This window comes from Canis lupus, chromosome 13, assembly GCF_011100685.1.
Source record: "Canis lupus familiaris isolate Mischka breed German Shepherd chromosome 13, alternate assembly UU_Cfam_GSD_1.0, whole genome shotgun sequence".
NCBI lineage: Eukaryota > Metazoa > Chordata > Mammalia > Carnivora > Canidae > Canis > Canis lupus.
In genome coordinates, this window is record NC_049234.1 from 19,505,458 (window position 1) to 19,521,602 (window position 16,145).

The 16,145-nt window shown below is 39.9% G+C and overlaps 1 protein-coding gene across 4 annotated transcripts in view; it reads left to right on the forward strand.

The window, feature by feature from the left end:
- COL14A1 (collagen type XIV alpha 1 chain) overlaps positions 1 to 16,145 on the forward strand; it is a 218,122-nt gene that overhangs the window by 85,238 nt on the left and 116,739 nt on the right. For all 4 annotated transcript variants that reach the window (XM_038555416.1, XM_038555415.1, XM_038555414.1 and 1 more), the window contains exons 15-20: positions 1,466 to 1,592; positions 3,465 to 3,604; positions 4,087 to 4,219; positions 5,529 to 5,588; positions 7,391 to 7,533; positions 12,877 to 13,006. In XM_038555416.1, the coding sequence (XP_038411344.1) occupies positions 1,466 to 1,592; positions 3,465 to 3,604; positions 4,087 to 4,219; positions 5,529 to 5,588; positions 7,391 to 7,533; positions 12,877 to 13,006 (733 nt within the window). The remainder of the gene's footprint in view (positions 1 to 1,465; positions 1,593 to 3,464; positions 3,605 to 4,086; positions 4,220 to 5,528; positions 5,589 to 7,390; positions 7,534 to 12,876; positions 13,007 to 16,145) is intronic.

The window sequence follows — 16,145 nt, forward strand, 5'->3', positions numbered from 1 at the left end:
ACAAATAAGGGCAGTGTTAGGGGATAGCCCTACTGAGATAGGTGGAAAGAGAAACCCTCTGTGAGGAGGTAAAAGTTAAGCATGGTCCTGACAGATGGCAAAGGCCTAGTTTTGAAAAGAGCTAGGGAGATAGGGTCCCAAACAGAATGAATTGCATGTGCAAAGGCCCTGAGGTGAATTAGACAGGGAGCTGACAAGCCAGTGTAGCCAGAGGCCAGTGGGTGATCAGAACCATGGCAGGAAAAAGGAGCCTGCTCCAGATTATGAAAAGCCAAGAGGTCATCACAGGATGCTTGGTTTTGATTTGGAAAGCCATAGATAGCTAAAGAAATTTAAGTAGGACAGTGACCCATTTCATATTTTGGTAAAGGTCACGTTGACTGCCATGAGCAAATCTATACAGTAAGCGTAGTTATCTTCCCTTTAACCTCGGGTGCTATCAAGTTTAGTCATTGATAGTATTGTAAATGACAGATCGTACTGAAATTGCTCTAAATGTCTCTTGAAAACATTTTAAATGATCTTTTTTGGCAGAGTCTCCTCTTAGGTAAATAGGTTCACTTCTTCAATTCCTTGGAGTATCTTTATAGCTAGAGTGTCTTATTAAGTACCTCCCTTACAGGAGTTTTGTAAGGGTTAATTGAGACAAGGTATAGAAAATGTATACGTGTGGCACCATTTACTTGGTCTATAATATGCCCCCAGAGCTATGGGGTTCAGAGGCCCAAGACCCAACCTTTCAGTGATAAAATTGTGTCTGCTTTTGCTCTTTGTTGAGGATGGCTTTGCTCAGGGCTCTGTGTTCTAGATCCTGCTTGCATTTCTTCTTACTTTATGGTTTCTTTCTTCATTCTTTGCTGTTCCTCTTCTGATCCTTCCCTTTCCTATACCCTTGGTCCTTATCCTTAGCACTTCACCCCTTATGTACTCTAAAGAGATTGGTACATATTTTTTTCCCAAATATATCTCCCCGTGGAATATAAAGGAATATTTCAAATATTTACAGTGATCTTTGGTATGAATATCTCCTGATTCTTCCCCTGCTGGTTGCTCGTCTGTGTAGCTCCGATAGGAGTAATGTGTGATATTTAGTCATGGGTCAGTGGAGCCCAGGCAGTGAAGCCAAAAACTGGCTGCTCCTAGAAGATCAGGCTGGAAGCATTATGTTTATTTCTAGTGGCATTGTAAGTTGTGTGCACTTTCCTTTCCATATCTTCAACAAGTGGAAGTAATATTGGTTGTAAAAATGTCCTGAGAATTAACTGAGAGGTAATCTATTTAAAGGTGAAAATTAGAAATGTGTAATCTAGAAGCAGACTGGTTTTATATGTAATTCAGTAATACTTTTGAAGTCTTTATAGCTCTGCTGCCAAGCCAAGTAAACTACAGACAATAATAAAATGCCTTCCGTCGCCCGTGTCTAGAGAGTATCTGAGGTAGCTGTTATGACTTCTCTGCTTTGCAGGTTGAAGTTGATCCTGTTACTACCTTCCCTCTGAAGGGCTTGACGCCACTCACAGACTACACTGTTGCCATTTTCTCTATCTATGATGAGGGACAGTCAGAGCCTCTGACTGGAATTTTTACCACAGGTGAGCCTTGTCATGGTTTGGACATTTCCAAGAGTAACTATACAGAAATCAGAAGCTGGAGCAGATTCTTCAGTTGTGATTTTGGAGAGATTGCATTTTATTTTATTTATTTATTTAAAGATTTTATTTGTTATTTGAGAGAGACAGAAAAGAGGCAGAGAGAACACACACATACACACATGCATACATGAGTGGGACAAAGGGTGGGTGCAATGGGAGAGGGAGATGCAGACTCTGCTGAACAGAGATTCCCAGGACTCTGGGATCATGATCTGACCTAAAGGCAGAGGCTTAACCAACTGAGCCATCCAGGTGCCTGAAGAGACTGCATTTAAATATTTGTTGATATTGTATTATTATTTTTATAGATTTATTTATTTGAGAGAGAGTGTGTGTGCACACATGTTGGGCAGAGAGCAGAGAGAGAGAGAGAGAGAGAGAGAGAGAATCTCAAGCAGAGATTCTCCCCACTGAGCACGGAACCCTACTTGGGTCTCCATGTCATGACCCTAAGATCATGACCTGAGTCAAAACCAGCAGTTGGACACTTAACTGATTGAGCCACCGGGTGCCTCTGCATTGTATTATTATTAACAACCAGTTAGGTGACTAGAATGTGTATTGCCTAATTATTTTCTATCAAAGCAAAAAGAGGAAAGATCATCTAAACTCAAAAAGTCTCAGTTAAGTAAATGTGTGTACCGTTCTGTTCCTAATCTTAGACCATTTCTTTCTCTATGAATCTAAAAACTTCACAGCTTTCTTCTGTCTTCATGTGCATGCATATTAAGATGGACTCCCAAAATTGATGATAACCCAACAATTTTTTGACCTGCAAGAATGAAAGTTTCATGCTGTTTAACCTAAGACATCACTCTGTAACCAATAATGTATTCATGCAGCCTGACTATTAATATAAGAATATGGAATCTTTTAAATACTAAAAACAAAAACAAAAATGTAAGGCATGACCGCACGATTTTCCTTTCCTGTATACACCCTGTAGTTAATAAATACAAAAATTTTTGCCTCATGGTGGCAATGATTCTATTGTTTGCTTCCTGAACTTAACAAGGAAAGTTAAACAATTGTGCTTGGGAAAACAATTGAGTGCTATACTGAGGAGATGAGAAACTATTTTGGAGAGATGAGAAATATGCTCCATTGAGAAATAATATTCACAGAAAAAAGTACAGTAATTCCACAGAACTTCCTGAGGACTGACTCCAGTTGGGATTCTCCTGGTGTCTTGTGAAAGAGTTTTAAAATCTCTAATCTCGAGTAATAAAAATCAGTGACTTACAATGACTGACATGCAGTTGGATGTCGTGCTCTTGTTGTACACCCCTGAAATATGAAATTCTGGAAGGTCTGATAAATTATATTTCACTTCCGATGGCACCCATATGTACAAGGTTTAAAAGATATAAGGTTTTTCTTTAGCTTATTACTAGCGGATAATTTAGGCACGAAAGCAAATAAAACTAAAAGGAACATTTCCCAGGCCTCAAAGGCACCAATTTGTTAATTTCCTCAACATAAAGAAAAAATATCTTTGTAAAGTAATGAATGTGACACTCTTACTTTTTGTAGTTCAAGTAAAGAGCCAAAGAGAGAATCTAAGAGTTCTGGAAATTATTGGAAAACTTAAGAAATGTGGTGTTTCCCTGGTCTTCCTGATACTGTGGGTAAATGATGGCACCAGAAACTTGAGGTCACACTGGACCCATGGGCACTGCTTTATGACTTCTATGGGCTTCCTAAAGCCAGAGGCTCCTCACAGAGTCTTCTTCCTGTGGCCCTGAGAGCTGCTTGAGTTTGGCTTTGTTGGCTTCTCCATTCTCTAACAAGGTCTCCTTGCTTGGCTCACAGAGGAAGTTCCAGCCCAGCAATACTTGGAAATTGATGAAGTGACGACAGATGGTTTCAGAGTAACCTGGCATCCCCTTTCAGTTGATGAAGGGCAGCACAAGTTGATGTGGATTCCAGTCTATGGTGGGAAGACTGAAGAAGTGAGTTTCTGAAACAGCCTGGAAAGTAATCTGGAGCATTTTCTCTGGAAGTGGATACCCATTGCACATTTGAGTTGGTCTTCACTTTCAAAGAGATTAAGAATCCTTGAAGTAATTAATATTTTGCCTGGCATGGAGTTTTATAAATGTCAAATCATATGATTTTTTTTGTAAGATTAAAATGGCATTTTTCCCCCTTGGGCCTTAGTCATATATTTAATATATTTATAGGTTCTTTGATAAATGACATTGAATAAAGCTTCAGTTGGCACTTTTGCAATATTAATAGCACATTTGTTGGGGAAATTGAAAGGAATGAAGTCTCTGGTTTGACTTTAAAATTGAGTTCAGTGGCCCTGGAGTGTTGTATACTTAGTTTTTTGCTCATGCTCAGGATACCTTTTTTCCTTTTTATTATTTTTTTTCTTAACTTTCACCTCTATTTAAGTAAACCCAGTTACTAAGCACCAGATGCTTTTCAGGTTCTCCTAAAAGAAGACCAAGACTCATATGTTATTGAAGGCCTGGAGCCCGGCACCGAATATGAAGTTTCGCTATTGGCTGTACTGGATGATGGGAGTGAGAGTGAGGTGGTGACTGCTGTGGGGACCACGCGTAAGTGTCTTTCTGGCTGAGGTGGACATCACCAGTGGTCATTCCTATAGCCTCCCACCCACCTGGTTTCCTGCCCACCTGTTCCTGGCTACAGAGGCTCCAATTTCTGTGTCCCCCAGAATTCTTCATATATTCTCACCTTTAATGAAACCGATATGTGAAGCATATGAGAATCCTAGGGTATTCTCACCATAGAGGCAGAGACCATCTCTGTCTTGCTCACCATTATATCCCCAGTATCGAGCTTAGTACTTGTTATATTTTTACTGTGTTATATTTCAATACTTGTTGAATTGGTGGATGGATGGGTAAGATAATTTATAAATGAATACATGAGTGAACAAATAAACTGAGGGCAAGCATGTCCAAGAGCGTTTGGAATTTCCCAAATCAATCTTGGTTCCAAAAATCCTGTAGAAAGTTCACTCGCTGATTCATTCATCCCTTCATTTTTTAAATATGAGGTATTAACCACATATTAAATTTTCTTTGATGAGGTTCCCTGGGATCATATTCTGAAACAGAAAATTGCATCCAGAAGGTTAATTGAAGACTGTAGTGGGGAGAGGATCTGTAAGGAAGTAAGGATGGCAGAATGAGACATAGGGAGAAGCTATAACTGAGCCTTTGGCTAATTCCCTGAGGAGTTCTGGACCTGGGATGACCCTCCAGAGTTGTCCCAAACTGAGTCAATGGGGCTGAGTCTTTGTATCCCTCCATCTCCAGTCATTGGAGGTGGGCCATCCCCTAACAGTGTCTGTGACCTGAGGCGAGGCAGTTCCCAGAGCTCTGAGCCATTGGCAGCCAGTATTCCAGAAGCTGTGGATGAGCATGTTGACTGTGAAGAGGGGTTCTGGGTGGAGAACTGCACAACTGCTCCCATGCCCAGGGTGAATACACGACATAGAAAATAATGCCTATTTTCCCCTTGGTGGTCTTGTTTGGCAGCCCTTTCATAGCTTGATCTACAGCTTGTTTATTTTCCTTTAATTACCATAGCTATGCCCCATTTCACAGTAACTGGGAGGTTTCACAAAGTTGCATGTGTCATTCAAATGTTTATGTGAAAGCTGGTATCTGTGATTAGAAACATTCACTTCTTTGGGTTTCAGTTTCCTTATCAGCAGAATAGATGCCTTGTCTGCTTTATTTACAGCTCATTTCTTCATTCTTGCAACCACGGTCAAGATGGTTGAGAGGAGCAAGTAAGATAATATAGATGAAATTTTCTTTGAAAACTATAAAATGCTATATGCAAATGTGTAGTTACAATCATTGCAGAATTTTAAAGTAATGAATATTTTTTTAGTCGACAGTTTTTGGACCGAACCATCTACAACCATAGCCCCCACCAGACCTGTGACCTCAGGTAAGGATGAATAGAATTTGTCCCCATTTCCCCATAAGAAAAGTTTGATTTAATAGAAGTGCTGTTATCCCAGTTTTATTTATTTTATATTATTATTTAGAAGTGGGGCCTCCCAATTCAAAAATTAATCCTCTTAGAACCTTTTAACCTCTTCTTAGCCCTAAAGGCCAATGAGTCTTCAGACCTTACTGTGACATCTCTCTACTTCCATCTTTGTTTTGGGTTCCAAGTCTTTAGACTCTCCTAGTCTTTTAGAAGGTGTTAATGCCTCAGGAATCTATCCCTTCTTTTGATCACAGTGACTTCTGTTGCTGTCTGTTGAGAATTATTCACTTTATGGTGTCCTTGCATTTCTATGGGTAACCTAACCTGATAGGTCTCAGTTACCCACAGAATGGGATTTCTACCTCAGCTATTTTCTCTTTCAACTTAACTTCCGCCCTGTCCCCCAACTAGCTGTCTGTCAACTAGGTAAAACACAAGTTTGATTATACCATTTCTTTTTCTACCTAAAACCCTTCAGTGGCTGTCCATCACCCATTCATTCATTCACTGATTCATTCATTCTCCAGTGAATCTTTATTGAGCTCTTCTTTATCACGGTGCTCCCAAATCTCTTTGTCATAACATTCAAGATCCTTCTGCTTTTCTTCTTGGATTCAACCATGTTTTTCAAGCTCTCCCATTTCCTTCTCCCAGCTAGAACTCCTAGCCCTGAAGGTGAGGCATTGCCTGGTACCCTCCCCCAATGTTGACTGCTACATGTCACTCTCTTGCTTCTCTGTGACACTTTTAGTATTTTTGTCAAGTGTCAATCCCTGTATGTCTCAAAGGCCTAACAGAGTCTGACAAAGGAAAAACTCAGTGAATATTTTCTGAATGAATGAAGAAAAGAAAGTGTCACTGGAGAAGGATAAAAAGAAGTCAGGTGGGATAAATGAGGGAGAGATAAAGAAGTCAGGTGGGATAAATGAGGGAGTCAGCATCTCGGGAGAGGAGAAGGAATGTGTCAGAGACCATGGGTGAAGGAGTTTGGACAGATACTAGAGAAAGGATAAATATCTATGTGGGCTGAATGGGTAGAGGCAACCATGGTGAGAGATGAGTGCTTTGTTTTTTTTTTTTTTTTTTTTTTTTTTTTTTTTTTTTTTTTTTAATTTATGATGGTCACAGAGAGAGAAAGAGAGAGAGGCAGAGACATAGGCAGAGGGAGAAGCAGGCTCCATGCACCGGGAGCCCGATGTGGGATTCGATCCCGGGTCTCCAGGATCGTGCCCTGGGCCAAAGGCAGGCGCCAAACCGCTGCGCCACCCAGGGATCCCGAGATGAGTGCTTTGAATGACAAGTCTTGAAACAGAAATGAGGGTACAGGCGAATAGGATGTATATTGGATGCTGGATCGCACACTGAGACTGACCACATCTGGTCCCTCATTTCTGCTTCTCCAGCAGAGCACTGGTGGGAGGTATTGGTGGGCATGCTCTCTTGGAGGCTCCCCATCAGGTTTCCTAGTCTAATGGCTTCTCCCCAGTTCCCCTTACTGGTGTATATACAGAACTGATAGGGGGGGTCCATGGTCTCACCCTGTAAGCATCTCTGAAACTCATTTCTACCTGCTACCAGTAGGTGTGATGGCCTCCCCACCCCCCTTACCTACTAAAGCTGAATTGCTCTTCATATGGCTCTATGTTAAAGAGATACATGAAGTGATACTTGGTGCCATGTCCACAAATGGTCTCTGGAGCTCATTGTGGAATATGATGGGTTCATAGGCCTTTAATCCTTGGTTGTGCTTGTTCCAGTTTTCCGAACAGGAATCAGAAACCTGGTTGTAGATGACGAAACCACTTCTAGCCTGCGGGTAAAATGGGACATTTCAGACAGCAACGTGCAGCAGTTCAGGGTGACCTATCTGACTGCTCCAGGGGACCATGCGGAAGAAGTGGTAGGAACTGTCTGTATACATACGACTGGCTAGAAACTACTGGGTTTCCTGACTAACAGACCTAACAAGGCTATCCTCAGATCAGTGCAGGCTTTACCCCTCCTCTCTTGGTGACTCTACCATCTCGAGAAACTAATGTTTTCTATTCATCCAAACTTAAATACTGGTTTCTTGATGACCTTTCTATCTCTAGAATTTGCTCCACATACAACTTGCTTCAAACTGATAAAGCTTCTGAACCTTGTCTTCCATGCTGCCTTGACAATTAGTTAGAGCACCAATGTTGTGTCATATGTAGTCCACGGTACACTGTCTCTGTGTGTATATATGGTGGGCCCTTGAACAACATGGGTTTGAACTACACAGGTCCATGTATATGTGGATTTTTTTTTTTATATAAATACAGCACAGTACTGTGTATGTATTTTCTCTTGTGATTTTCTGGATAACATTTTTTCCAACTTACTTTATAGTAAGAACACACTATGTAATACATATAACATATAAAAATGTGTGCTAATTGACTATTTTCACAAATCGAGAAAGCTTCTGGTCAACTGAAGGCTTTTGGTAGTTAAGTCTTAGGGGAGCCAAAAGTTATATATGGGTTTTGGACTGTGTAGGGGGTCGCCAGCCCTAACTCCTATGTTCTTCAAGGATCAACCACGGATATATATGTGTGTGTGTGTGTGTGTGTGTGTGTGTGTGTGTGTATAGGCTTCTAACATATAAACTTTAATATATACGCATATAGTAAACTTTTTCACCCTTGGGAATATGATTAAATCTTCTATGCAAAGCATGCATGAAGGGTTGTTTTTACATAGTTGAAGTGTTCCTAATAATAGCATCCATTAATGCATAGTTATGTTTTTCACTGACATCAACTCACTTTGATTAGTTCTATAGTCATTTCTAGCTTATTCTTAAATATGAGTGTTTTCCTTAGGGAACTTGGATTTTTATAGGCTGAGTTTTCCTTGTTTGGTTTAATTTGTTTTTCTGTATTAGAAACCTGTTTGTTTTTCTGTATTAGAAACCTGGGTACACTTTTAGCCATGGCCTTCCCATATTTTCTTAATTTATATCATTCATTGTTTCCTGGACATGCTTCCCATCAGACCAGATAACTCCAGTTTTCATCCAAAAGAAACTTTTCTTTTTAGTCATGGAATATGCTTTATTTAGCCTCATTGCTTGCATTTCTTCTTATTATTATTTTGCCTACATTATTTTGAGACACTCTAGGAGAGACGTCTCCAAATTCATTATTGCTCAAGAATAACACTATTATCCTTTTTTCCTCCTCCTCACATATAAAGCCTTTGATGGAAAATTATATTTATTTATGTGCTTACATAAACAATGATTTGAGCCCAAAATTGTCTCAGGAAAGTACTTAGTTTCAGGTTGGTACAGGACTTGTTACAGAACACAGTGATACCCCTGAAGATAGCCACGTCCACTGGGAATAACCAGAAGGTCCCTGAAACTGGTCTGGGAGTACTTTTAGAAAATTAATGAAAGTACTTTAGAAAGTTAAAGCTAATAAAATATTTAGATAGTTAAACAAAATTAATTGAATTATAAATTCACTCAGATAATACATTTCAAGTGGTCCATGATTGAAAAATTCAAAATAAAATTGTACTTACCAATGGTAAGTAGGGACATAGTTTGGTTGTTTTAATTTTCCCTATTATTGTCCCATATTTTTATATAGTCCCTAAAAATGAGACCCATAAAAACTTCCCAGAGTAAGAGTTTCATTTTTGTTTTTTTGTTTTTTATTTCTACTCTTTCCAAGAAACATATTAAGCTTCTTGCTAAATTATTATTTCTAATTTGGAAAGATTTAACAATTTAATCTCATGCATGCACTTGTAAGCTATGCAAGGTAAAATAATAATAATATTTACTTTGGGTTGTTCTCTAGATAATAGTCCCTTTGCTAGTTTCTTTCATTTCACACTGTTTATTTTGAAACACTTGGACACCTACATGAAGGAAAAAAAGATCAAAAGTCTGAAACACACATATGCCCCAGTTAAGCAAACTCTTCATAAAAATGAAAAATATTGATAAATTTGGTGGTGATTTTTACTGTGCAGAAGTGTTTTTGCTAAACAGAAGAAAGTAGTGTAGAATTCTTTAAATTTCAAGCTCTTTCACTCAATTCCATTTGAATTGGATTTGTGCACACTTCGTTTACAGGCATATTTTCAGGGACCCAGTTGAGGATTAATTGAGAATTTATCTCGTGTTTTAGAAAATGTTACTTCTTCATAAGTGTATTATTACCAGAGGTAGAAAGTGGGTGCATATAGATTTAGATTATAAAGCAAAAGTAGGGCAGGCAGATGCAGATCTCTATCAAAATCCAAAGCCCTTGAACTACCAACACCAATTGAGTATCTTTAAGTAATAATGCATGACTGTGAAAGGCAGAGAGCTAAAGCACATTATAAAAGTGAGAAAGGAGATGTGTCCAGATAAGAGAAATGCCTCTTAACATCTTTCTAAAATTTCCTTAACTATAAAATTTAATTAGATTTGCTTGAGGAAATGATCAAGTGAGAGAATGCTATATGTATATAACATTTGTAAACCAAAGTACAACTTTAGCATATGTAAAACAAGGAGAATCCAATTTCCTTTTCCAGCTGAGTAAGCGAAGTATTCATGTATTTTCTAAACATAATCAAATCTACCAAATATTTCCAATAAAATATTTTTGAACTTTTAGAAAGTAAAGCTTCTTGGCCAGCAATGACTTTGACCTGAATTTGTTGTCAGGGTTTGGAGGTCTCACACTTCTTTATTTGTGAGAGGCTGATCAGGATTTCAGACTTTTCTAGAGCCTGGATGTCAACATCAATAACCATGACCTGAATTCTAATTTGCAAGAAATGTTCCAGAACAAGTATGTGTACTCAGTGTGTGTCTGTGTCTCTTACAAGATAAGTTGGGATATTAAGATTTAGCTTTTATAAACATTTGTAGCGAGTTGACACTGCAGCAACATCCAGGAACATGATCGTTTCTACCAGCAATTTTGTTTTATTGTACTTTATAAAAATATTGTCTTCAGTTGATTGGAATTAAAACAGCAGTGCCAACGCTACCTAGTCCTCTACCGCAGATAGCATTTGAATCACTGTCTAGACACAGAATTTTGTAAGATGGGAACACAAGGAGAGGCAGGGAACCCTCTTTCTGCTGATGGGATCCAGGCTGCTCTGAACAGCTTTGGGCAATAATGGAGCCAGACATGAAGTTCCATTTCTAAAAGAAAATTTAAAACGTGAAAGTTCACTGGTTAGATTTGCATCTCATTTAACCATAAGCATCTTTTATAGAATTGTTTTATAAACAAAACCACCATCTGCTATGATCTACAGCATCTGTTTTTGGTATGAGCCCATCTTTACCCTGCTTTGTGCAAACAAGCAGAGGCCAAGCAGAAGGGACTTTGCATTTCCAAGAGGAGATTTACATTTTATTCTTGGAATGGAATATCATTAGGGTAAAAAGGTTCAAGTGGTGTAGCCACAGGGAGCAGGGTATAGTAGTTAAAGCAAGGCTCAGGCTAGATATCCTGGATTTCAGGATGGTTTCTTTACTCAGAAGCTGTGTGGGCCTCAATTTCCCCATATGTAAAAGTAATGTAATGTTTCTCCTTACCTCCAAGGGTTGTGGTGAAGAATAAGTGAATTACTATACTAAAATCCTTAGGGTAGCACCTGGCATATAATAATTGATGGGTAAAAGATGGCTGTTATTATAAACCACAGCAATTACTTCCTAGCAAGCTCAGTGATTCCTCCACAGTGGCCCTATTGCTTTTTGGAATCCCACAGTCTAAGTGTGATTGCTTCCAAGCCCATGCATTTCTCAGTTTGCAAGATGATCTTATTTAAGGAGGATCAACATGGGTGGTTTGCTAAACAGACAGCTCGGATGGAATGCCCAGGCTCTGTGCTTCGGAAGAGTTCTATTTAAAAGAAGTGCCCTGGAGGAAGCTACATTGATGGGGTAATGCAAGTCAGGGCAACCACTGTTCTTCCTTTACCCGTCTTAATGCCAGGGTTATCTCACTCATTCGAAAATAAAGCAGAGCTCTTAAAAAAAAAAAAAAAAAAAAAAAAAAAAAACTCCCTCTCAGGTCCACATCAACTCAACTCTAGTATATTTCAATGTCCCTTTCATATAAGGAGTAAAATCATACTAATTCAATAAAAGATCACCTAATTGAGACTTCATTTTTAACAATATATTTTATAAAATTGCTTTTAGATCTTAGTGGTATCTTGGCAACAGCTGCTTCTGGGTTCAACTTGAGGCTTCCTAGGGCTTATTCCATGATTTATTGGTCTCTTCCCTCATCCAGAAGTAGACAGCACAGCCCTTTGCCTGCTGGCATTTTACCCAGCCCTTGAATCAAAAAGCATCTCCAGCTGTCCCAGTCTTGTGATTCCTTTAAACACGTTTGGGTCAGTACTTAGATTCTTACATAGCATTTTTCCAGCCACGATTAAGTTCCTTAAATGGCCCAGAGGTGTGCCAGCATCTGACTGCAGAAGCAGAGGCAAAAAATTTTGTGGTTTTAACATTGAGAACATGTGGCTTTTCTCATGTGGTCCATATGTTCATTTAGGGATACCAGAATTTGCACCACTGAGCCACATGGCGTGTTACACTGATGCTTGTGCAGCGTGGATCTCGCCACTGCATTTCACTTTTTGCAGCCTTGAGAGGTAGAGTGATGGTGATTTCAGATGGAAGAAGGAATCTCCTTTTAGAAATAAGCCTGCCACATTTTCCCCCCCTCTGGAAAACATGGATTTAATGTGTGGTTGTTCTTGGCTAGCTTCTATTCTTTTCTAAAGTACTGGGATTAGATTATGTCTGAGAGGGTAAAGAAGAGAAGGCTGGATTTTCAAGAGGATACTTAAGTAGAATAAAAAATGATAAGCAGGCTGGGTTATAGAATGAACACTCCTCAGCTATAAACACCTGCTTTCCAAATAGACGACTATTCTCACTTCTAGGTACTTTACACATGCTGAAAAGATGTCAAGAGAAGAGATGTCAAGAGAGATGTCTGTCCCCAGAGCTTATTTTCTTCACATTGAAACCTGCATTAGAAGTTATAAACTAAGGGCTGCTGTAGGGGAATTCTAGAGAGAAATGCTTTTGCATGGATGCTTATTTTTCTCATCACTGTCCAACCACATTGCCTTGCTTTTGATTATTTCAAGGTCCCCATCGTCTTGCTCCATTAGTAGACCAACAGAAACAAAGGTCTTCACTAAGACCATGACCCTTTGCCTTTCTTTTCAGGTTATGGTGCCTGGAAGCCAGAACAATCTCCTTCTGAAGCCTCTCCTTCCCAATACGGAGTACAAAGTCACGGTGACTCCCATCTATGATGATGGAGAAGGTGTCAGCGTCTCTGCCCCTGGAAAAACCTGTGAGTGAAGCTTTCTCCTTGTGCACACTAGCTGACTAATTAATTGAAAATGCCCATCCCCGGTAGTGTGCCCTGAAAGCACGGGGTGAAAAGAGCAAAAGAGATTGGAGACAGAAAATCCATGTTTGAATCTTGTCTCTACCTGGGCAAGCTGTATGGCTTTGGGCAAGGTGAGCAATTGCTCTGGGCTTCAGTTTTCTTGTGTAGTTAAATTTTTTTTTAAAAATTTTTATTTATTTATGATAGTCACAGAGAGAGAGAGAGAGGCAGAGACACAGGCAGAGGGAGAAGCAGGCTCCATGCACCGGGAGCCCGACATGGGATTCGATCCCGGGTCTCCAGGATCGTGCCCCGGGCCAAAGGCAGGCGCCAAACCGCTGCGCCACCCAGGGATCCCTCTTGTGTAGTTAAGCTAAGACTTAACAAACAACTAAGTCTTCCTCTTCTAGTATCTAAGTCATCACAAGTCCTGTTGATTCTCCAACATGTGTTCCTCGGGCCAGTCGTCTTGTCTTCATCTGACTGCTCCGCCCTGATCCACGCCTCACTCTCTGTCACTAAAATGAGTGCTTCCACTCTTGGATCCTTTGTTCTCCTCATGGCAGCCCAAGAAGCTTTTCAAAATAAAAATGATCTCATGTCAGGCTTCTGTTTCAAGCTTCCCAAGGGCCTCCCATTGTACTCAGGATAAAATGCAGGCATCCTTCCCTTGGTCCTACAAGGTGCTCTAAGACCTGAGCCCTGCCAATTTCTGTAATCTCATCCCTTCACAAATGCCCCAGCCATACCTCCTTTCCTGCTCTTCATTGGACATTTGAAGCTTGTTTTCACCTTAGGACTGATGGACTGGCCATTTCCCCCAAACAGAATGGCCTTTCCCAGGTAGTTGCATTGGAGGCTTTTTCTTGTCATTTCGATTCCAGCTCAAAGTCACCTCCTCAGACTTTTCTGACTACTCCATGCAAAGTAGCTTTTGCTCTCTAAACTCTCAACCTGGGTTTTTTTTTTTTTAATTGTTATTTTGTTGTTGTTTTATCATGCTATGGCACTAATTGCCATCTGATATTTTCTGTTTACTCAAATACAGGAGTATTTTTTGTTTGTCTGTCTCTCCTTGGAGAACACATCACAGAAGCCCAGGACTTCATTCCTACTGTTTGCTTTTCTGTGCAAAGGCCCTGTGGCTCTGTGTGGCATGGAGGGGGCACCACTCAGTGTCTGTTTTGGGTAGATTGGCCATGATGATCAAGCCAAGGAGCACCCTTGGTTACAGTACTACAAAGTCTTAGCTGTCTTCATTACTGCGTGGTTGTCTGTGCTGGCATAAATTACCCCAGAACCTGGTGACATAAAATGGGAAGCCTTTTATTCCAGTACATGATTTTATAGGTCAGGAAATTAGGTGGGGCTTGCTGGAAATTCTGCTCCACTTGGTACGGATTAAGGTCACCTGGTGGCTGGATTGATCTAGAGCATCCAAGACAACTTTACCTACATGTCTGGCATGTTGGTGGGGTTGCCTGGAAAGCTGGACTCAGCTGAGCCTCTCTCTCTCTCTTTCTCTCTGCTTCACCTCTGAGCCTCTCCGTGTGCTCTTTCCAGCAGGAGAGTCATAGTTTCTTAAGTGATGACTCAGAAGCCTAAGAGTGGAAAGTAGAGATTGTCAGGGAAGTTAAAGGCTATGTGTGGCACTGGTACAGTGTCACTTCTGCTGTAATTTTTTGGGCGAGGTGTTCATAGAATCCCACCCAGGTTTGAAGTTTGCCTGCCTCCACCACCCACTGGGAGGAAGGTTAAAGATGCACCCATCTTTAATCCACCACAGTTACCAAGCAGTTATGTGCAACTAGATGCAGAATGGTGGCAAGGGCTGAATTCTGTACTTGGGCACCTAAGTGTGGCTTTTTCAAGTTAAGTGTACAAGTCATTAAAATCCTGTAGATGCTGGGTTTTAAAAAATATTTTAATTATTTATTCATGAGAGACACAGATAGAGAGAGAGGCAGACATAGGCAGAGAGAGAAGCAGGCTTCATGTACGGAGCCCAACATTGGACTCAATTCCAGGACTCCAGGATCATGCCCTGGGCTGAAGTCAGGCTCAACCACTGAGCTACCCAGTCATCCCTAGCTGCTGGTTCAAAATAAGCATTAGTGAATTCAGCTGTTCTGAGTTGGTTTGGGATTATTTTTAACACCCTAATACCTCATAAAGTTACTGTAAACCCTGCTACTGTGGGGAGGGGAGGGAAAGAGAAGGAAAGGAGGTGATGGGAAGGCAAAGGAGCTTCATCTAATTGCTGTTGCCCTGGGCTCAAAGATCTACTTTTAACTTTCATATGTCAAAAATTAGCGTAATATGTAAAAGGCTTCCACAATGAGCAAATATATACAGCCATACAAATAAAAACCATTTAAAGACTTTTACTATAGAACTATGACTTAAATCTCATTGCAAAAATACCACCACATGTAACAATATCTATATAGTAAAATTATTTCAAGATGTTCGTGGATGATCTTAGTTTGAACGGTAGTCAACACAACTCCATTCCACCAATAGCAACAAAAATGATGATGGTGGTACCTGTCAGTATGCACACTGGTTTACAAAGGTTGTCCACAGGGCAGCCTGGGTGGCTCAGCAGTTTAGCGCTGCCTTCTGCCCAGGGTGTGATCCTGGAGTCCCGGGATCGAGTCCCATGTGAGGCTCCCTGCATGGAGCCTGCTTCTCCCTCTGCCTGTGTTTCTGCCTCTCTCTTTCTTTGTGTCACTCATGAATAAATAAAAATGTTAAAAAAAATAAAATAAAATTTATAAAACAAAAACAAAGGTTGTCCACATATAGATTACTGTTTTGATAAAAAGTTAGAAAAAGAAAGAAAAAGAAAAACATTGGTAAACGATAATGTATAATTTCTTTTTTTTCTTTTTAAGACTTTATTTCAACATAACTATGCTAATAGAAATACAATCATATTTGTTAATAGAATGCAATTTAAGTTTAACTTATCCTACACAATTTGGACCAAAAGCTTGGCTTAAACTTAAAAAAAAAAAAGGGATTTACAATCTGGTTTATTTTTCATCTATTAAAAATGTATGTAAAAGAACCTCCTATCAAATGCTCCCAAGGCAGG